This window comes from Hyperolius riggenbachi, chromosome 6 (assembly GCF_040937935.1).
Source record: "Hyperolius riggenbachi isolate aHypRig1 chromosome 6, aHypRig1.pri, whole genome shotgun sequence".
Classification (NCBI taxonomy): Eukaryota; Metazoa; Chordata; class Amphibia; order Anura; family Hyperoliidae; genus Hyperolius; species Hyperolius riggenbachi.
In genome coordinates this window covers 56,534,456-56,556,427 of record NC_090651.1, presented here as the reverse complement: position 1 = coordinate 56,556,427, position 21,972 = coordinate 56,534,456, and the positions used below count along the sequence as shown (strand labels likewise).

General features: G+C 46.9%; 1 protein-coding gene and 1 long non-coding RNA gene across 3 annotated transcripts in view; one reads left to right on the top strand and one right to left on the bottom strand.

Annotated features, from left to right (window-relative positions):
• ROR1 (receptor tyrosine kinase like orphan receptor 1) overlaps window positions 1-21,972 on the top strand; it is a 428,674-nt gene that overhangs the window by 14,807 nt on the left and 391,895 nt on the right. The window contains exon 1 of one of the 2 annotated variants that reach the window (XM_068239313.1): window positions 17,012-17,322. The exons of the other annotated variant lie outside the window; for it this stretch is intronic. Coding sequence (XP_068095414.1) covers window positions 17,259-17,322 — 64 coding nt within the window. The 5' untranslated portion in view covers window positions 17,012-17,258. Of the gene's footprint in view, window positions 1-17,011; window positions 17,323-21,972 lie in introns of those variants that run through there. 2 annotated transcript variants of the gene reach the window in all.
• Window positions 1-21,972, bottom strand: part of LOC137520852 (uncharacterized) — a 66,663-nt gene that overhangs the window by 44,384 nt on the left and 307 nt on the right. The window lies entirely within an intron of this gene.

Below are 21,972 nucleotides of genomic sequence, written 5' to 3'. Positions count from 1 at the left end.
GAGCTCCGATGAGCCCTTGCTACTGTCTGAAAGTGCTTTGGCTCCCTGAAAACCTGTGGGCATGGCTTGTTTAGTTTATAGGGAATTAGAGTATTAAAACAAAAACAAAAAAGTATTTGGCTTGCGGAATGCCCTATAAACAATAGGAAAGGAACACAATTATGCAATGAGTAAAAGTTCATCTCGGATCCACTTTAAGCCAATTAACCAAATTAAAATTGTCCATGGGGGTACTTAAAGGAGGGACAGGGGGTGGAAGGTGGACTTCCTGCTTTCATGGAAGCAGACATAGGGTTAACATCCTGTGTTTACAAATTAGCTGCTCTGCCGAGGCAGCCGGAGGACACAGCTGAGGGACCCAATTACATTTGCGATTAGTCACAGATGAGGGGGAATCAGCAAGGCTAAACTCTCTAAAGACATACAGGGTGCATTTCTCACTGTTTTCCTTCAGTCTTGTGCAAGAGTTCAGGTCCACTTTAAACGAGGCTGTATGTGTAGTTAATGGTTCCTTCCCTTCTCCCCTGCGCTGGGTTGTAAAATGCAGCCGTAACGAGCAGAGGGGTCTGGAGGAGACAGGGATTGCTCGCGGGGAGAAGGATGGCTACCAGCAGCCAGATGATGTCATTCCATATGAGGGATCATTAGCTCTCAATCCCCATCATAAAATCCAGCTCTGTCACTTCTATCCTGCAGTCTCCAGCAGAGTCCGGTGTCCGAGGCGCGCTGCGCGCTCAGCTTTACGTTCCTCCCTCGTAGTGAGGCCATCGGAGGTGGAAAAATAACAAAATCCACATTTCCCGGGTGAATGCTTAATGCAGCCCTGAAATATCTCAGCCACAGCTCATTAATATTATTAACATGAATTTATAATGTGTTAGAACATGGTGGAGAGCAGTGTGGCGGGGTAATCGAGGGACATGTGGAAATTAAGAAAACTTACATATCACATAGACAACTTGGGAGGGTTGACAAAAATATAGTTTTAAAGGATCCGTTTAGGGCCTGTTTCCACTACGCGCGTTGCAATGCGTAAACTGCACCGCATCCCAATGCAAAGAAACTGCAACCATTTCATGTCAATGGAGTAGTTTCCATTGACGCGAATTGACCTACGTCATCCAGCACAATGCGCCACGGGGGAATTTATGGATAGCATGCTGCAGTTTTCCGCAGCATGCATCCAAGTCCCCATAGCTGCCAATGGGAAGCCACATGGCGCTGCATCCGGTTCTACGGACGACAATGGGAAGTGCCTGCAGGGGGATGCGAGGCGATGCAGCGATCGTCTCGCATCCACAATGCTAGTGGAAACGGGCCCTTACTCATAAACTTCACTTATTGTAAATGCCCTCCTTAACCCCGTTAACCACCCAAAAACCCATCTCAGACCAGACTGCATGCATTTGTATCAGAGGCATTGTCACTATAGCTGCCACTAGTGTTTGCATAACACACTACTTCCTCCTCTGGCCACTAGAGGAATGCTGTGATGTAGAAGGTACCATCTGCAGTGCAGAACCATAGAGTTTTTTTTAGAGCAGCGTTTTGAAACATTATGACAGAATGTACCCCTTTATTAATGACTGCATTGGCCAAATATCCCGTTGAAAGTGACTTAATCTCAAGTATGCCTGGATGCAGAGATAGAATTTTAATTAATTCCTGTCCTGCGTAAATGTCTCCAAGAGAGCCAGAGACAGCACAAATTTAAAGGACAACTGTAACGAAAGGTATGTGGAGGCTGACATATTTTTTGCCTGGCTATCCTGCTGATCCTCTGTCACTAATACTTTTAGCCACAGACCCTGAGCAAATACAGGGTCTTCTCAAAAAATTAGCATATTGTGATAAAGTTCATTATTTTCTGTAATGTACTGATAAACATTAGACTTTCATATATTTTAGATTCATTACACACAACTGAAGTAGTCCAAGACTTTTATTGTTTTTCTTATTGATGATTTTGGCATACAGCTCATGAAAACCCAAATTTCCTATCTCAAAAAATTAGCATATTTCATCCGACCAATAAAAGAAAAGTGTTTTTAAAACAAAAAAAGTCAACCTTCAAATAATTATGTTCAGTTATGCACACAATACTTGGTCGGGAATCCTTTTGCAGAAACGACTGCTTCAATGCGGCGTGGCATGGTGGCATGTGGCACTGCTCAGGTGTTATGGAGGCCCAGGATGCTTCGATAGCGGCCTTAAGCTGTGTTGGGTCTTGCGTCTCTCAACTTTCTCTTCACAATATCCCACAGATTCCCTATGGGGTTCAGTTCAGGAGAGTTGGCAGGCCAATTGAGCACAGTAATACCATGGTCAGTAAACCATTTACCAGTGTTTTTGGCACTGTGAGCAGGTGCCAGGTCGTGCTGAAAAATGAAATCTTCATCTCCATAAAGCTTTTCAGCAGATGGAAGCATAAAGTGCTCCAAAATCTCCTGATAGCTAGCTGCATTGACCCTGCCCTTGATAAAACACAGTGGACCAACACCAGCAGCTGACATGGCACCCCAGACCATCACTGACTGTGGGTACTTGACACTGGACTTCAGGCATTTTGGCATTTCCCTCTCCCCAGTCTCCCTCCAGACTCTGGCACCTTGATTTCCGAATGACATGTAAAAGTTGCTTTCATCCGAAAAAAGTACTTTGGACCACTGAGCAACAGTCCAGTGCTGCTTCTCTGTAGCCCAGGTCAGGCGCTTCTGCCGCTGTTTCTTGTTCAAAAGTGGCTTCATGCTCCCATCTGCTGAAAAGGAAATAAATATGGCAGTCTCCATATTCTTCTCACTTCAGATGTCCTTTAAATATGTTTTTCTTTTTTTATGTTGCGTTGGGAAGACATAAAGCCTGACAAATTTGCATTGCTGCCCCAAGATACATATTAAAGGGAACCAGAGGAACCAGAGGTGAGAGGCATAAGGAGGCTGGCATGTATCGGTACTTTCTTTTAAACAATGCACATTGACTGGCTGCCCTGCTGATCCTCGGCCTCTAAAGGTGGCCATACATTTAGCGATTTTGTGGCCTCATCAACCATCCAATTCAATAATTTTATTGAATCGGATGAAAATCGGTGCTGCAACAAAGATGCCTGATTGACATTTCAAATGTAACGATCAAGCAAGCTGGAAAATCTGACATGGTGGATCAACCGCACTGGGGTAACAACGATATTGAGACAAGCAATAATTGCGACGGAGCCTCCGGCTACTGACTCCCCAAATATTAATGTGCCCCCCCAGTACTCGTGCATTAAAATCTCTTAGGCGGTTTCACACCAAGTAGAGCATAGCTTTTGTTTTTTTTTTTGTTCTTGTTTTTTTGCATTTCTTAAAGTGAATGGGAACCGCATTTTAAAAAAAATGAAGCAAATACTTACCTAAGGAGAGGGAAGGCTCTGGATTGTATAGAGCCTTCCGTCTCCTTTCTCAGTGCCCTCTATCCTGTGCTGGCTATCCCACCCCTCCCCCCCCCAATTCAATCCCCCACCGGAAGGGTATTTGGAAGTCTTCAGGAGCCGTGTCCTCCTGAAGACGTGCGGATCCATACTGCACAGGCGTGAGCGTGCAAGAGAGCGTGCTTGCTCAGGCGCAGTACAGGGCCACCCTTCTTCAGAGCACTCGGGCTCCCTGAAGACTTCTGAAGCCTCCTTCGGCCGGGTAAAGCAGTATTTGACTAATTTAGTCAAATACTGCTACCGGGCGAGCCAGCACTGGAACGAGGGGACCAGGAGAGGAGTGGGAAGGCTCTATAGGACCCAGAGCCTTCCCTCTCCTACGGTAAGTATCTGTCTCATTTTTTTAAATGCGGTTCCCATTCACTTTAAAGAGAACCCAAGGTGTGTTTGTCAAATTTTAATAGGACACGGAGGCATGTTCTGTGTACAATGACCGGCCTCAGTGTCCTATTGTGCCTCCAGCACCCGCCGGGCTCTGCTGTCCCCTCTTTTAAAAAAAGCGCCATTTACCTGCACTTGTTATTCATCGCCACTCCTCCGCCTCCTGTATTGCACGGCTCCCCGCCTGTGTCCTTTCCCTCCCCGCCTCCGTAAGCTTTCTCCAATCAGAAGCTAAGCTGCGATCCAGGAAGTCACGCCTTAGCTTCCGATTGGAGGAAGCTTAGGGAGGCGAGGAGGGAAAGGACACAGGCGGGGGAGCCGCGCGCCTACAGGAGGCTTAGGAGCGGCGATGAATGACAAGCGCAGGTAAATTGCAGGCTAGCGACAAGCAGATTAACGTTAGCCTGGAGCTTTTTTTAAGGGGGGACAGCACAGGCATGTCATTGTACACAGAACATGCCTCTGTGTCCTCCTATTAAAATTTGACAAACACACCTCTGGTTCTCTGGTTAGAAAAACTAAGACTGGGCAGAGAAATAGAATTATACATGTCTGGGGTTTCCTCCAGCCCCTCCAGGTTGATTGCTCCCTCCCCATCCTCCTCCACCTCCTGGATCTTTCGCAATGTGCCCTGGAAAGTCCCCCAGTCTGGGGCGTACTGCGCATACTCGGCTCGGACACGTGCGCACCCCCGTAGTACGCAATACTACTGCGCATACAATGAACAGAGGCGCCAAAAGTATAAGATTAGATTAAATGAGCTTAAAAACCAACTTAAATGGCAAAATTGAAGGAGGAAGTGGTGGTCTTACCTCCCTCAAGCAGACACGATAACGACTGCGATTCAGACAGTCAAACACATTTATTAGGAACTCCAAAAAGAAATGCAACGCGTTTCGCAGGTTCAACCCCGCTTCATCAGGCAATATAGGGAGGAGTATCAAACAATCTGCACAAGGATTCAAATTAAGCGCCTACTGCGCAGAACTCTCCTGGCCACAGCCCCAGACCGGAGGACTTTCCGGAGCGAATTGCGGACAGGCAGCAGGGGAAGACAGCCAGGGAGGGGGCTGGAGGAAGCCCCAGGTATGTATAATTTTTTTCTCTCCCCAGTCTCAGGTTTTCATTAGGAAATGCAAAAACACAAACACTACTTGCTGTTACAAGTGCCTCAGAAGAGTCAAAGGCCTAGGCACCCTTTTTTGCATTTATGAAGAGTATTGAAACAGTGTCTGAATTTTGAATGGGGTGTTATCCCTACCTGCCAAGTTTCAGGGGCCATTCCTGTGAAGAGGCATACCTCCCAACTTTTTGACATGAGAAAGAGGGTCACACCCCCCTAGTCACGCATACCATAAAGATTTCATAAGAAAAATATGTTGCTTTACAATTCAAACCAACTGGTCCTTTCTATCCTGGTTCATTTTCCTTCAGAGTAACATTTTAAAATGAGTAATATATCAATTTAAAGGATGGGAATAAAGTTTAGAGTCAATCAAACACATTTTTAGTAGAGAAATACATACCTCCCAACTTACTGAGATGAGAAAGAGGGACACTTAAGCCACGCCCCTGCCACACCCCTGATCACGCTCCTGCCACACCCCTGATCACGCCCCAGGCACACCCCTAGTCACGCATACCATAAAGATTTCATAAGAAAAATGTGTTGTTTTATAATTTAAACCACATTGGTCTAGGCCTGAACGATTTTAGAAAAAAATTGAATTGAGCGTTTTCTGTCTGAAATTGCGATTTCGATTTCATTCACGATTTCCTTCAAATCAAGCTTTGTTCCCCCTCTTTGCCTGTTTATTCCCTCTCTGTCCCTGTCTCTCTTTGTGCCCCCTTTGCCTCTTTATGCCTCATCTGGGTCTCTCTCTTGCCCCCTTTGTGTCTCTGTGCCCGCTCTGTCTCTGTGCCTGCTCTGTCTCTGTGCCCACTCTGTGTCTCTCTGTGCCTCCTCTGTCCCCCAAGCTGCATCAGTTCTGGACATAGCTTCAAGCACGAGTCCAGCATTGCCCGTCTATCCACTTTGCCTGCTGCAGGTTCTAATGCACAGAATACTTCCTGTATGTCATGTGACATACAGAAACCCGGAGTTTTGCCAAGCACAAGAGCCGGCAGACGGCAGAGCCGGATTAAGGCTAAATGGGGCCCTAAGCAAAGTAACTGATTTGGGCCCCCCATCATGTCGTAATAGAATCAGAAGATGCAGCTGCACAGCAATATGCCGCACACACCGGGGCAGCCGAGCTACTGGTTGCTATGGGCAACAGCCCGCTTTCCTCTGTGGGTGCACAATGCAGGGAATAGCAGCGGCAAAATGCAGAGTGAGAGATGAATGGCTGGGACATTTGCACTCAGGGGCTGAGGCACCCCTGTGAAGAGGGCGCCAGATATCACAGCAGCAGCACTTTCTCCCTGCATCTCCAGCCTGGCAATAGCAGAAAGCTCTGGACACCGCCAAACCGGAAGCCGTTCCCCAGACAGAATTTCATAACCACCCCCACCACCGAACAACCGATTTCCTCCCAAACTAGACAGCCACCATGCAGCCTCCATCCCAGTGAATACGATAGTCCAGCAGAGAAGGCAGCCGCAACGGGGAGAATGACACCACCAGATGACTCACGTTCACCTATTGCGATCCAAGCAATAGAGGTCCCGTCATCCGGAGCCCATCTGTCTCCTCTAGAGTGCTGCCGCTCTGTTACTACTACTATTACTACTTCCTACTTCCTGTCTGGTCTGAGCGAGCGGCTGCACTGTAGAAGAGACAGATGGGTTTCAGATGACGGGATCTCTATCGCTTGGATCATGGATAGGTGAGTGAGCGTTTGCCATCTGCTGCTATCATTCTTGCTGCAGCTGTGGTTCCCTGTGGGAAGGGAGGGAGGAGTGGGCAGCGGCAGAGCGCACAGTAGCAGGAGGGGGACCCAGGAGGAGAGCCTGAAGACAATCAGCAGCGCACGGCATCATTTGACAAGACAAGGCAAGACAAATAACATTTATATTGCGCTTTTCTCCTGGCTGACTCAAAGCGCCAGAGCTGCAGCCACTAGGACGCCCCCTATAGGCAGTAGCAGTGTTAGAGAGACTTGCCTAAGGTCTCCTACTGAATAGGTGCTGGCTTACTGAATAGGCAGAGCCGAGATTCGAACCCTGGTCTCCTGTGTCAGAGGCAGAGCCCTTAAAGGGACTCCGAGCAGTGCCTGTGGCTATGCCTTTAAGCATACCCACAACTAATAAATTACATCCTCACACCTACCAGCATGATGTTTGTAATTATATTCCCCTGGGTTCCTTATATTTCATTGCATTGTGCTGAATCGAGCTGCCGACTTTGGAGAAAAGTCGTCCTGTGTAATACAATGTAACTATGGAAAGATGCATATCATTTTGAAGCTCTCTTTCTCCTCTTTCCAATGATAGATAAACTGCCACCTTATGCCTTTTAGTTTTCGCTATTTTCGCGATCGAAATCGCGGCCACAGCAGTGCTGAATCGAGCTGCCGACTTTGGAGAAAGGTCGTCCTGTGTAATACAATGTAACTATGGAAAGATGCATATCATTTTGAAGCTCTCTTTCTCCTCTTTCCAATGATAGATAAACTGCCACCTTATGCCTTTTAGTTTTCGCTATTTTCGCGATCGAAATCGCGGCCACAGCAATTTCGATCGCGAAAATAGTGAAAACTAAAAGGCGTAAGGTGGCAGTTTATCTATCATTGGAAAGAGGAGAAAGAGAGCTTCAAAATGATATGCATCTTTCCATAGTTACATTGTATTACACAGGACGACTTTTCTCCAAAGTCGGCAGCTCGATTCAGCACTGCTGTGGCCGCGATTTCGATCGCGAAAATAGCGAAAACTAAAAGGCATATGGCGGCGGTTTATATATCATTGGAAAGAGGAGAAAGAGAGCTTTCAAATGATATGCATCTTTCCATAGTTACTGCACTGCTCAGAGCCCTTTTAACCATTATACCATCCAGACACCGCTGACAGGATGGCGAGGGCTGGTTTATGTGCTGATGGGGCCCCATTGACTCTGAATGGGGCCCCAAGCAACTGCTTTTGTTGCCTGGTCGGTAATCCGGCCCTGGCAGACGGTGATAGAGGACGGACAGCATTGGACTCGTGCGGAAAGTATGTCCAACGCTGCGGTCCACACGCGCCGGGACTTTGGGGAAGTTTGAAGCCACTTCTTCAAATTTCCCCCATATGGAAATGACGGGATCATGATAATTGCCGCTTTGACGATTCCGAAATTGTGATCTTGGTGATCGTGATTTTGATTTAAATTGGGTTTATCTTTCAGGCCTACATTGGTCCTTTCTATCCTGGTTCATTTTCCTTTATATTTACATTTGAAAATAAGAAATATACCAATTTAAAAGATGGAAATAAAGTTTAGAGTCAATTAAACACATTTTTCAGTAGATAAATATATATATTTACATAGAAAGAGGGACAAAGTCCTGGAAGAGGGACAAATAAGGAGGAAAGAGGGACAGAGGGACAGGGCTCCCAAAGAGGGACTGTCCTTCCAAAAGAGGGACAGTTGGGAGCTATGTTTACATAGAAAGAGGACAACTGAGGATGAAAGAGGGACAGGGTTCCCAAAGAGGGACAGTTGGAAGCTATGGAAGAGGTCAGACAGATGGGAGCAGTGTCCACATCAGGCAATGTCCATTTGTATTTGAGTTGCAGACCAGACTGCAGAGTGGTGGGGTTCCCCAGAAAGGGATTACTTTGTCTCCATTCAGATGAGGTTGGCTCATCACAGCTTCCAGTCCCCTTTCTCTCCCTTCTATAAACAAACCCTTGTGTGTATTTAGTATTACAGAGACCATTGGCCACCACAGAGCAGCTAGAGGCATGCAGAGGTCACCCAGGATTAGTAAATAGTTAACTGTTTATACAGAAGCTGCTTGTGGTCCAAACTGCACTGTCACATCAGGGCTTTATGCAAAACCATTCAATGAGAGCCTGCAGGGTGTTGCTTTGTTTTGTGGGGCAGATAATAGGGCTGATCTGACATCCCAGAGACAAGAGGAGCTTCTATGGGTCACGGTGGGAAGACCCGTCAAGAGAACAACTATTGGTCCTTCTTCAAGGTTTTCTGCTCCAGGCAGACTGCTCAGAACACAACGGACACAGGACAAGGGCCGTTTCCCACTACAAATAGCAAAACACAATCGCAAACGCGGCAGTGCATTTTTATTGGAGGTTCACTGCCTCATCTGCTAACCCCTGTGTCTCATTTCCTATTGTCTCCAACCCACTAAGTAACCTCTAGATCAAACATGTCAACTCTGGCCCAGGGGCCAAATCTGGCCCTCAGAGCCATAAAATTTGGCCCTCAAGTGGTTTCCCCACTTTGCATTACGTTTGGCCCAATAGACCACCAGGTAAGCTATATTGGAGGTGAAGCCCAAGAACACCAGTGAAGCCATATGGGGGAGGTAGGGGAAAGCACTAAACACCAGGGAACTGTATAGGAGAGGGTGGGGGCCTCTAGACACCAGGGAACTGTATAGGGGAGGGAGGACCACTAGACACCAGGGAACTGTATAGGGGAGGGTGGGGGCCTCTTGACACCAGGGAACTGTATAGGGGAGGGAGGACCACTAGACACCAGGGAACTGTATAGGGGAGGGAGGAGCACTAGATACCAGTTAACTATGTAAGGATTGGAGGGTGGGCCATTAGACACCTGGGAACTTTAAAGGGGAGGAAGGTGGCCAGTAGACATTGAGGTTGACCTGAGACTAGGTTCCAGTGTACAAGTTCGGCCCACTTTGTATTTGAGTTTGACACCCCTGCTCTAGATTGTAAGCTCCTAAGGGCAGGGAGCTCCTCCCAGTGTTTATTCTGCTGTAATTTATCATATCAACATGTACCAGCATACCTCCCAACTTTCTAAGGTAAGAAAGAGAGACACTTAAGACACACCCCTGTCACACCTCCAGGAACGCCCCTGCCACACCCCTTGTCCTGCATACCACTAAGAATTCATAAGCAAAAGACATGGTTTTATAATTCATACCACACTGGTCTTTTCTATCCTAATTCGTTTTCCTTCATTTAAAGGCGCAAATACCATACTTTGATTATACATGTATCTTAAAGGATACATCCAAGGTTTTTTTTTAAAAAAAGATCCACTTACCTGGGGCTTCCTCCAGCCCGTGGCAGCCGTCCTGTGCCTTCGCCGCAGCTCTGGTGGCTCCCGATCTTCCTCGCCGGCGCAGCCGACCCCGCCAGGGCGAGTTTCGGGTCGGCCTCTTGTGCGCTCCACAGCGCGGGTCACGTGGTCCGGGCAACGTCATCTGTACGCTACTGCGCAGGCATAGAACTACTGTGCCTGCGCAGTACAATCCTGATGACGTTGCCTGGACCACGTGACCCGCGCGGTGGAGCGCAGAAGAGGCCGACCCGGAACCTGACCTGGCGAAGTCGGCTGCGCCGGCAAGGAAGACCGGGAGCCACCGGAGCTGCGGCGAGAGCACAGGACGACTGCCACGGGCTGGAGGAAGCCCCAGGTAAGTGGATCTTTTTTTTTTAAACCTTGGATTACTCCTTTAACAATATCCCCACTGATTTAAAGGCGCAAATACCATACTTTGATTATACATATATCGTTATCCTTCATATTACCATTTGAAAACAAGAAATATATCAATTGAAAGGGATGGGAATAAAGTTTAGAGTCAATTAGACACTTTTTAATAGCAAAATATAAATATATTCCTAGATCTGTATATCAGTCTAGATTGGGACAAAATGAGTAAGAAATAAGGACAGAGGGATTTGGTTCCCAAAGAGGGAATGTCCCACCAAAAACGGGACAGTTGGGAGCTATGTGCACCAGTACTAGTCAACCACACACCATCGGTACATCGTATTTGTATTGCTGGATGTCCTGATTGTACAGAGTTTTGAGCATCTCCTGTATCTATGCTCCCCACTATTTGTTTTCTGCTCGGTACAATGCTATGGATGGAAGATGTTGGCATATTATAGGCAAGATAAAAAATAGTATGGTTCCACCCTAAATTGATCAACGTTACAATTTCAAACAAACAAACAGCAGGTTTTTTTAAAAAACCAGTATTCTCTTATTTATTTTTCATTCACAGTCTCTTCAAATCGCGGACTGGAGATGTGGATACAAACACCAGAGTTCCAATTCACATAAAAAGACTGCCTGACACGTGTTTCGCGGCCAACAGCCGCTTCTTCAGAGGCACATCGTATACAAACATCTGTTAAAAGACATATAAGTCAAATACATACCGTTAGAGACCCATGTGCAAGTCATGATAAATGGCCAATACAAAAAAAAAAATCACAGGATTATACATGGTGTAGTCACTTTTATCCCTTTATCTGGGGTTGATATGACCCTAGTTTGATTATATGGTCTGCATTTTTTTAGATCGCGGTGTTACTTCACGTAGACCCATGGGTAAGATAAATATACATACTAGATTTTTTGGATTGGCCATTTATCCTGACTTGCGCATGAGTCTCTAACGGTATGTGTTTGACTTATATGTACTCCAGAATACTCAGGGCTCCCCCACCGGCAGACGCCATCTTCCTCCCTGCCCTGGCCTTCTATATGCTTGTATACGGTGTGTCTCTGAGGAAGTGGCTGTTAGGTGCTAAACACGTGTCGGGCAGTCTTTTTATGTGAATTGGAAGTCTGGTGTTTGTATCCACATGTCCAGTCCGCGATTTGAAGAGACTGTGAATTAAGAATAAATAAGAGAATACTGGTTTAACCCCCCCCCCCCCCCTTGTTTGTTTGTTTGAAAGTGGAAGATGTTGGCGCTATAGTAATAAAAACTATGAATAATCACAATCTTTACAATTTTCCAGCACATGACGTTTGTTGGTTGTTTTTTTTTCTGCGATTCTCTGCTTTTTGTCTTTTGTGTCTGCAATTGCCTTTTGTCATTTTCATTGGATTGGCTAAGAAAAAAAATGTTTTTGATGTTTTTATGGGTAAATCATAAGAAAATCTCGATGTACATTGTTTTGTTGCCTGCCCTCCTGTGCTTTCTACTCATGCGCAAACACTCAAAAATTCAGATCCGAAATGTGTACCTGCGTTTTACATTATGGAACCAGTGTCCCTGGGCAGAAAAGTGCATGCAGTGAAAAACAGCCCTTAGGCCTTAGAGACCATGGCGTAACTGCAGCGGAGCAGCCCCTATGACTGCAGGGGGGCCCAGAGCTCTAAGGGGGCCCCAATTACTACTTTGCTCCCTCTGATAAAGATCAGGTGCTTCTGTGACTACACTTATTTTGGGTGCGAAAATTATGATGTCCACACCTGTTTTATGACCCCTGCAAGATGGGCCCCCAGTCTGTGAGGGTCACCAGGGGTTGGCAAGGGAAAGGGTGTGAACATTGGGGTGGTCCCATGATTTGCACCGTTGCTTGGGACCACTACAGATCACTGATCGCCGGTGCAATCGCCCAGCATTTTGTAAAGCAATTTTAGCAGCAATTCCCAGTTTTTTTGTTGTTGTGATTAGTGATTGACGTTTTCAAGTTCTGCTAGGGATTTTGGGTAAGCTGGTAGTTTCTGGGTAGTACAAGTGCTGCAAAACCGATTTGAAATCACTATGGGAGCTCGGGAGGGAGGTGCTCCAAAACACATAAAAAGTTTAGAGACACTGAATTGAAAAAAAGATGAAAAAAATGATATAATTAATTTGTTGTGTAGTATGGATAATTACTAGAACATTAGTAGCACTAGAAAAGAAAATATTCTCCTAATTTTAGTTATATAGTGTTTTTTATAACATTGCATCATTCTCTAATATTTGCAGTTTACACGCTACTCAGCACTCTAAATGTTTTTACAGAGCAGGCTAGTGAAAGCTAGCCTTGTCTTCTGGAGAGAAAAATAAAATACAGTGTCTGACAGTTAAGATAACAAGCTTCAGAAGACAGAGCTCTATGCGACTTTGAAAGTTGTGGAGCTCAATGGCTTTTTTGCATAGATAACTGGAGTTTTTAACTCTTCCTGTACTGGAAACAATAGACTTATGTCTCTGCTCCTAATGTTTCATTTCTTAGCTGTACTACACATACAAATCATTATATCATAATTGTTTTTTTCGCTTCAATGTCTCTTTAAAAGGGAAGAGAAACTTACTGCAGGATGACACATAGTTTAGGGTAAAAAAATAAAAAATGGTATTCACTAAACCGGGTTATGGAATGGCAACCATGGTATATAAGCTTTGGGTGTGATGTATCCAATCACGCTTGCAGATCTACATGTCTTTGAAATGGTAAGTTCGCTTTCCAGAACAAGCGTAGTTAGGGTCACCAATAACTGGTCCAAACTGAGAACCACTTGGCAAGGGGTTGCAACCTAACTTGGGAGGTAGATGCCCCAAAAAGTATAAAACACTTAAAAACAGGCACTGAATACTTGCCCTAAGACACTATTTACCGACCTGAGGAAGAGGGTTGACTCCCATGAAATGTGTTGTCTGGTGTGTTTTTACAAGCAAATTACCTTTTTATTGGTCTTATTTATACAATTTGCATATCATACCACACCATAGGGGCTCCTGGTCTCTCCTGTGCTATTTCCTCTTTCCCCGGCTGCTCCATTCTCCTGTGATAGGTGCTGGTATTGGAGCCAGTTGTCCTCTCCGGTGCATGCACAGTAGACTGATAGAAATACCAGCGGCTACGCAGGAGAACGGAGCGGCCGGGGAGGACCTCATGGGGCTGGAATAAACCCCAGGAAAGTATAAATAATTATTTAAATGGAATTAAATATGCCAGCCTCTCCATATTCCTCTCACGTCAGATGTGCTTTAAAGCAAACATTCCGTCTTACCACTGTAGACGGAAGTCTCTGGATCCTCCCCAATCCCTCCGCTGCTGGCTGGGACCCTCTTCATCTTCGCGGCTGTACTCCTCTCCTTGTTCCAGCGCAACCACACTGCACAGGTCCCAGTAAGGGTTGCACCTGCTCAGGCACGGGCAATAATTTGTGCCTGAGCAGGGCAGTCACAGCCCTACATGGAGGGGGGTGCATCTGTGAGCAATATTTGACGTAAATGTCAAATATTGTAAAAAGCCCAGCACCGGAACGAAGGGGGCAAAGGAAGCACAGGGAAATAATCTGTGGACTTACTGAGGTAAGTATTTCATGTTTTTTTTTTACTTAACCTTAAAGGGACACTTAAGTCAAACAAAAAAAATGAGTTTTACTCACCTAGGGCTTCCAATAGCCCCCTGCAGCTGTCCGGTGCCCTCGCCGTCTCCCTCCGATCCACCTGGCCCCTCCGGCAGCCACTTCCTGTTTTGGTGACAGGAGCTGACAGGCTGGGGACGCGAGTGATTCTTCGCGTTCCCAGACACATTAGCACCCTCTATGCTGCTATATGGTATATGATATATGCTATAGCAGCATAGATGGCGCTATTGTGGCCAGGAACACGAAGAATCACTCGCGTCCCCAGCCTGTCAGCTCCTGTCACCGAAACAGGTAGTGGCTGCCGGCAGGGCCAGGAGGATCAGAGGGAGATGGCAAGGGCACCGGACAGCTGTAGCGGGCTATTGGAAGCCCCAGGTGAGTAAAACTCCTTTTTTTTGTTTGACTTAAGTGTCCCTTTAAGAACCGCGTTGTTAAACCCCCCCTAGTGACCAGGCTATTTTTTTTTTTTTACAAATTAGGCCACTGTAGCTTTAAGGGCTTGCTGCAGGGCTGCACAATTCAGCACACAAGTGACCCCCCCTCCCCCCCCCTTCCTATTTTTTTGCCCACCAACAGAGGTCCCTGTTGGTAGGCTATGATTGCTCCCAGGACGTTTATTTTTTTATATATTTTTTTCTTCCCCCCTCCCTCCCTCCCTCCCACAGCCAGCCAATAACAGTGAGTGGCTGTCAGACTTCAGCCTATGACAGCGGATCGCTCCTGTCTCCTCCAGGAGGACAGCCGAGTGGCACGGTTGTCCCCAGTACAGCGCTGCCGTAGATTGCAACACTGTACAGTGTAACTAGATGGTGGTTTCTCCATCTAACTGTCACCAAGCGCACCGGCGATCCCCTGCAATCCCCGCCCTTAGCACTTTAGGCCGATCGGCAAGGAGTGATCCTGGGGCTGCCACTGCGTCCACGCCAATTGGCGTGGAGCAGTCAGCTAGTAGTAAACCTAAAATGGGGGGGGGGGGGGGGGATATGAAAAATGTACACATACCTGGGCCCCCTCCAGCCTGATCACTCCCTCGCTGCCGTCCTCCGCTACCTGCAGCCTCCGCAAATTTGACCGTAAAGTCCTCCAGTCCAGGGCATACTGGGCAGCTACAGCACAGGTGCAGAACGCAATGGGAGAGCGCACACAGCCCGCCTGCGCCGACTGGCTGACTAACCAGGACCAGTTGCAGAGGCTGCAGACAGTGGAGGATGGCAGCGAGGGAGCAGGGGTGGCTAATACGACTGGAGGAAACCCCAGGTATGTATAAATTTGTTATATCCCCCCCTCTCCCCAGGTACACTTTAACCACTTAAGGACCGTGTTTTAGAGATCTGTGCTGCGTGGGCTCTGCAGCCCGCAGCACAGATCGTGAATACAGCAGGGCGATCAGACTTCCCCCCTTTTTTCCCCACTAGGGGGATGACCTGCTGGGGGGGGTCTGATCGCCGCCGCTCTGTGTGGCCGAGCGGGGGGGCTCCTCAAAGCCCCCTCCACAGCGTTTTCCGTCCTCCCTACCTCTTCCTGCATCTCGCTATGGCTCTGATGTGCGCAGGACGGATATCCATCCCGCGCATTGCAGGATAGGCTTCAGCCTATCAAATGACGGCGATCCCCGGTCAATCAGAGGCCGGGGATCGCCGATCTGCCCTACGGCGCCGTATGATGTAAACAGCGGGGATTTCTTCCCTTACATTTTGCCGGCGAGCCGCGATCGGCGGCTCTCCGGCTGTTCACGGAGACACCCTCCGTGAACTGACATGGACCGTTTCCATGGTAACCCACTTAAGGGCCGGTTCACACTTGCGGTTCCCTGCCAAACGGACCGGATGACCTGACCGGATCCGGACCGGATCCGGATCGGAACCGTACGGTTCTGATCCGGATCCGATCCGGATCCGGTCAGGTTGCATCAGGTGTTCATCAGGATGCGATCCGGATCCGTTTGGCAAAAGATAGTAGAAACCGAATAAAAATGTTGGGGTCTGGGAGGTCAGCAGAAGGTGGACCTGTGGAATCAGGCCCTCCACTGTTTAGCACTCACCTCCACCTCCGACATACTGCCAACATCTCCAGCACGTATAAAGTCACTGCTGTTACACTCCAAAATGCTTGCCCATGTGTCCCCATCCAAAATCGCCGCTACAATACGCATAGGAAGTGGGGTAGAACATCCGGATTTTTAGCCAGTGTGTTGTGCGCTCTCCGGTTCTCATTGGTTTGTATTGGCCGGATGGTGCAGTCCGGCTCCGCTCCGGATACGGCTGCCGGAGGAGCCGGACCAAAAAATAGCGCATGTTGGGTCTTATGCCGGAGTCCGGATCCGGTCCGGACGAAACGGACGCATGTGAACGGACGCATAGGCTTTCATTGCTATGCCGTGCGTCCGTTCCGTCCGTTCTGCATGAGGTCCGGCTCCGGCACGGCGATTCCGGACGGCGACCGCTAATGTGAACCGGGCCTAAGTGGTTTTAAAGATGAACTAAATTAAAAGACGCCAGTCTGAGTGTGTGCAGTACGCTCTCTCTGTCGGAGAATAGTACTGACAGAGTGCACTGCGATTGCACAGACTGGCCGCGACTCGCCGAAGTTATGGGACCCAGTACCGGAGCTGGAGAAGACGGAGGACAGCGGCGTGGGAACGATCCGTGCGGATGGGGCTGGAGGAAGCCCCAGGTATGTATAAATCTTTTAATTTACTTTGTCTCTAGTTTCCTTTAAGCTACCCTTTCAAGCTGCGTTATTGCAAATATCTTTTGTTGTAAGAAGGCAAAATTAAATTAAGCACATACTTTATGAGATCTTCTTTATACAAGGAAATAATAAAGAAGACGCGCAGCACTACTCACGTTGGGCCAGCAGGTGTCGCTGCGCCCCCTCCTCCGCCGGCTGGCCGTTCGGAGTTCGGAAAGTGACAAGTGAAGGGGGGTGAGAAAGTTTGGAGAGAGGGAGGCAGAGAGTAGAAGCAGCTCCGACCTTTCAGAGCCCTCCGGAAAGGAGGAAAATCTTTGGCTCCATAAACTTCATCAGCGGAGACAGAGAGGAGGTGTGCAGCCCCGAGACTAGAACTCGCCGCGCAAACCATCCGAGGTACAGGGGGGACATCCCAGGGACAGAGGGGACCCCGAATCCAGGCTGTGCGGCTGCCTAGATCACAGAGCCACAGGGATGTACTCACTGTTACTGGTCACTGCTCTGCTGGACATGGGCTTGTGGACACACTGGACTCAAGGTAGGACTGTCAGCTCTGCTGGCCTTCTGGGGGTGCAGATGTGGGGAACAGATGTGGGGTGATCAGAGGTTTTTTGCACTGCTTAGGTCTCCTGTGGACCTGGAGGGAGAACCATCACTTATGATAAGGGGGCAGTTCCCTCCCTTATGGAGAGGTCACTGGAGTAGCAGGATCCATAGGTTGCCCAACCAGACATAGGGGCAAGGGTATCACCTATAGAATTGCCTGTTGTGAATTTATTGTTGGTATCAGAGACAGATGTGGTCATTCACACAGATGTGGCCATCTGACCCCTACAGAAACAGTCGCTTATTACTCAGAGAAAAGGGTGACCATTGATGATAGTGTTTGCTTGTGTAAATACAGTTGGTTATTGAAGAGTCCGTTCGCGAAGTGGGCTATCAATGTGGTCCCCATACAAGGTGTATACCTTAGGGCTCCTGTTAAAAATAAAATTCTGGGCCTCCCCATTGGGCCCAGTAGTACGGAATACCGCCTGTACCACACTGACAGTAGCTCTGCTCTGTAGAACTCAGTTATAGGTGGGTTATTTATTATGCTGCTGGTCATGTATGTTATTTTTGTATGCTTACAACAGAAATGGTCAAAAAGGTTGTTTACCTATTGGATGGAGTCATCACTTACAGAAGGTGCTGTTCACCTATACATCCAGTCATGTATATATATTTTTGTCTATAGCCAGGTCAGTTGTCATTTACCTATAGAACTGGTCATTTGCCCAGCTGTTAAAGTGGACTCAGTCAGATCCATATGTTCTGGCTCATATAGAGGAGTCATTATGTTTGCAGTAAATTGCAGAAATGGGTATTTGTTCAGTATATAGAATGGGTCAGTTACCAATAAATTATTATTTAGTATTTATATAGCGCTGACATCCTCCGCAGCGCTGTACAGAGTATATACTGTCATGTCACTAAGGGCTGGTTCAGAACATTGCGGTAAACGCTCCCATTCAAGTGAATGGGAGCGTTTACACCGAGCTTTTGCGCGCGTTTACACGATCGCGGCGTTCGGGTCCCGATTTTCGCTAGCGTTCGAGCTGCCCCTGGAAGCGTCATGTAGCTTCCAGGGAGCGGCCAACCACGACGGCTAATGTCCCCCTAGGGGAAAAAAAAAACGCGACTGCATCAGAACGCGACGCAAAGGCTACTGAAGGCCTGACCGCGCAGGCGCCGCAATGCCCCCAAACGCGACGCCACGCAGACGTCCGTCTGAACCAGCCCTTACGTGTCCCTCAGAGGGGCTCACAATCTAGTCCCTACCATAGTCATATGTACTGTATATGTATGTATCTTGTAGTGTATGTCTCATAGTCTAGGCCAATTTTAAGGGGAAGCCAATTAACTTATCTGTATGTTTTTGGGGTGTGGTAGGAAACCCGAGTGCCCAGAGGAAGCCCACACAGACACGGGGAAAACATACAAACTCCATGCAGATAGCTCCCTGGCTGGGATTCAAACCAGGGACCCAGCGCTACAAGGCGAGAGTGATAACCATTACGCCACTATGCTGCCCTATAGATTCCTTTTATCACAGACAGCACTGTTCTAAAATTAAATACATTCATTTTTATAAAAAATAAATAAATCACCATTTGCTACATTTTATCACCTATTGAAACACATTCCTGTATAGCACGATTCAGTGTAAATACGGCCCCATAGAAAGAATCCCTCATATGTATGTACAAGTGGTCACTGATGCCCAGAAAGCAGCATGCCACATACTGGGGGCCGGTAGGGTCAGCTGATCAATGAAGCTCTCATATTCTGACAGGGCCACAAATTTTATGGGCTGCCACTTACTGTTCCTCATCCAGTTCCGTGGATGATTCAGCCTGACATATTCATTGGCTGCTAGGCACACTGTATACTCATTTCCTAACAATCCCAGCACACAGCAATTTCACACTTCCATATTTACTTGTTACAAGCTGGCCCCGCACTTGTGAAAGCCGACTGGGGCCCCTTCCACTCCCTAATGAGATTAATTCCAGTAACAGCTTTAATACTGGCCTCCTTCAGCAGCTCATCCATCTATTAGCATATACGGAACTGTATTCCTTAGGGTTATTAAACTGTGTGCGTCTTTATATATTATAGAGAGGTGTGTCATCTTAGGCCTCATTCACACTGGAGCGGTTTACTAGCTATTTTAGCTTGTCTGTAAATTGCCGGCGTTAGAAAGCGCGATGGCAATGCAAATCAATGGTAGTGTTCACACTGTAGCGATCGCGAGCGATGAGCGATTTACTGAAATAGCAAACATGGTGCATGCAGCATTTCTTATGCCTGGTACACACAATGCAATTTTCCATCAGATTGATGGTCAAATCGATTTATTTCCGACAGGTCCACTCTGATTTACGATCATTTTTCTGAACGATTTTGTATAGAAGTGTTTGAAAAATTGAGCAGCAATCAGATTGAACTTGTTGGAAATAATAGATTCGACCGCCAAGCTGGCAGAAAATTGCATCGTGTGTACCAGGCATTGGAGATTTTGGAGAGACTGTATTTCAATGTTAAACAATCACAAAATGTAATCGCTCAACAATCGCTCTCCTATACAGTGAAAAATTACATGAAAATAGCTGTGCAAAATGCTAGTGATTTTGCTAACGTTTTGCGATTCCCACTGTGAATAGGGCCTGAGGCCTGGAACCCACTACAAATCGCTATCGCTAATCGCAATCGCTAGCGTTTTTAATGAGCGTTTTCTGGTTATTTTGGTAGCGATTTTAAAAAGTGTATGTGTTTTGCCAGCGATTGTGTAGCGATTAGCGGTTTTTATTCTGATTGGTCCATTCAATTCATTTAAATTTTTTTACAGTGTGCAGTAATTTAAAAATGTTAGCAAAATCGCTCTGTATAGCGATTCATGAGCGATTATGCCAGAGTTTATATACTTTACATTGCAGAAACGCAAAAAAATGCTGCATGTTCTGTGTTTGCACTTTTGCTAATCGCAATCGCTTTAGTGGAATTTGGCCTATTTGTTAACATTAGCTGAGTGCTTAGGGAAATAGAGTGTTTAGGGAAATCGCTAGCGTTTTGAATCGCTCCCTAAACACACACAAAAAAAAAAATCGCTCTAGTGGGTTCCTTCCCTAAGGGAGGTTTCACAGTTTGGTTGCGTTTAATGCATGCTATTTTCCTTATGAGTGATTCTGCGTTTGCGGTTTTTATATTCTTTTCTGAGTGAACATTCGTGCACGATTTAGAAACTTTTATATGCGTTTGTAGGCGAAGGTTTGTAATGAAAAATACTTAAAAAAGATTACTTAAAAAATTAACTTTAAAGTCTCATGCGACGTTTTATGCAAAACGTGATTTTTCTACATCGACTGGCATTGAAACAAGTTTTGCACGTGAAAAAAAAGCAGATCCCACCTTCGAATTTAAGACCCAGGAAAACCTCCGATTCACATACAAACGCAAATACAATGCAGTGCCATTGAAATATATTACATGTGCGGCGATCAGGATTTAGGAAAAGCGCACCCAAATTTTAACAAGTGTGAACCTTGCCTGAGGGCTGGAACCCACAGGAGCGCTTTTGGCAGCGTTTTGGCAGCGCTGCGATACGCTAGCGTTTTGCCAAAACGCTCAGCTGATGTTAATGGATGGGGCAACTTCCACAGGAGCGTTTGCGTTTCCCAGAAACGCAAACGCAGGACATGCAGCATTTTGGGAGCGTTAGCGCTTCAATGTAAAGTATTGAAACGCTAGCAGAAACGCTCAGCAAAACCTAAACTGAGCGGTTCTGCTAGCGTTTTGCGGTTCAGCACACTGTAACAAAATGAAAAATAATTCACAGGACCAATCAGGATAAAAACGCAAAACGCTAGGCACCCGCTGGGGAAAAAAATACACTGTTGCAAAACGCGACCGAAAACTCGCATGAATCAGCTTGCAAACCGCTCAGGCAAAACGCTAGCGGTTGCGTTTAGCGTTTGCGGTTTGCAGTGGGTTCCAGGCCTAACGGCCTATTTCCACTGGGTGCTGCTCCTCTGTCTCTAAATCGGACGCGACTACCGTGCTTTTGCGAAGCCACAGCTGGATCGATACAGCATGTGCCATGCTCGGCTGTCAGGATATGGATACAACCTGCAGAAAACTGCAGCCGGCGCTATATTTTTGGACCAATTTTGGACCAATAGACTGATTCCACATCCGAAATCGCCTGCAGACAATGTCAGTAATTCACAGTAAGTGAAAATAGGAGCGGAGTTTTCAAAAATAACCAATCCGAAATGTATAGAGCTTTATTGTTCTGCTTGCTGTTAGCTGATAAAGGATGACTCATGATTGGATGTTAAGTTGCATACACACCTTTGACAGATGTCACCCTTAGGGGATCAGCAGCTGATCCCCCTTGGACGACATCGCTGGGCTGGGCTGCACACATGCTGTGTTGCTATGCGTGGGGGGTTGATGGATGGACAACAAGTGACATATGTAATGCATCATGCGGCAGAAAAGCGGCACAAACCATAGTATCGGTGGGGGACCGGTGTTGCTGGGGGTGAGCAAATCTGCCAGTATATGATATAAAAAATATATGCAACAGGAGCTGCCAATGAAGCTAGGTTCTATTAGTCCATGGATTAAATGGAAAAAACATAAG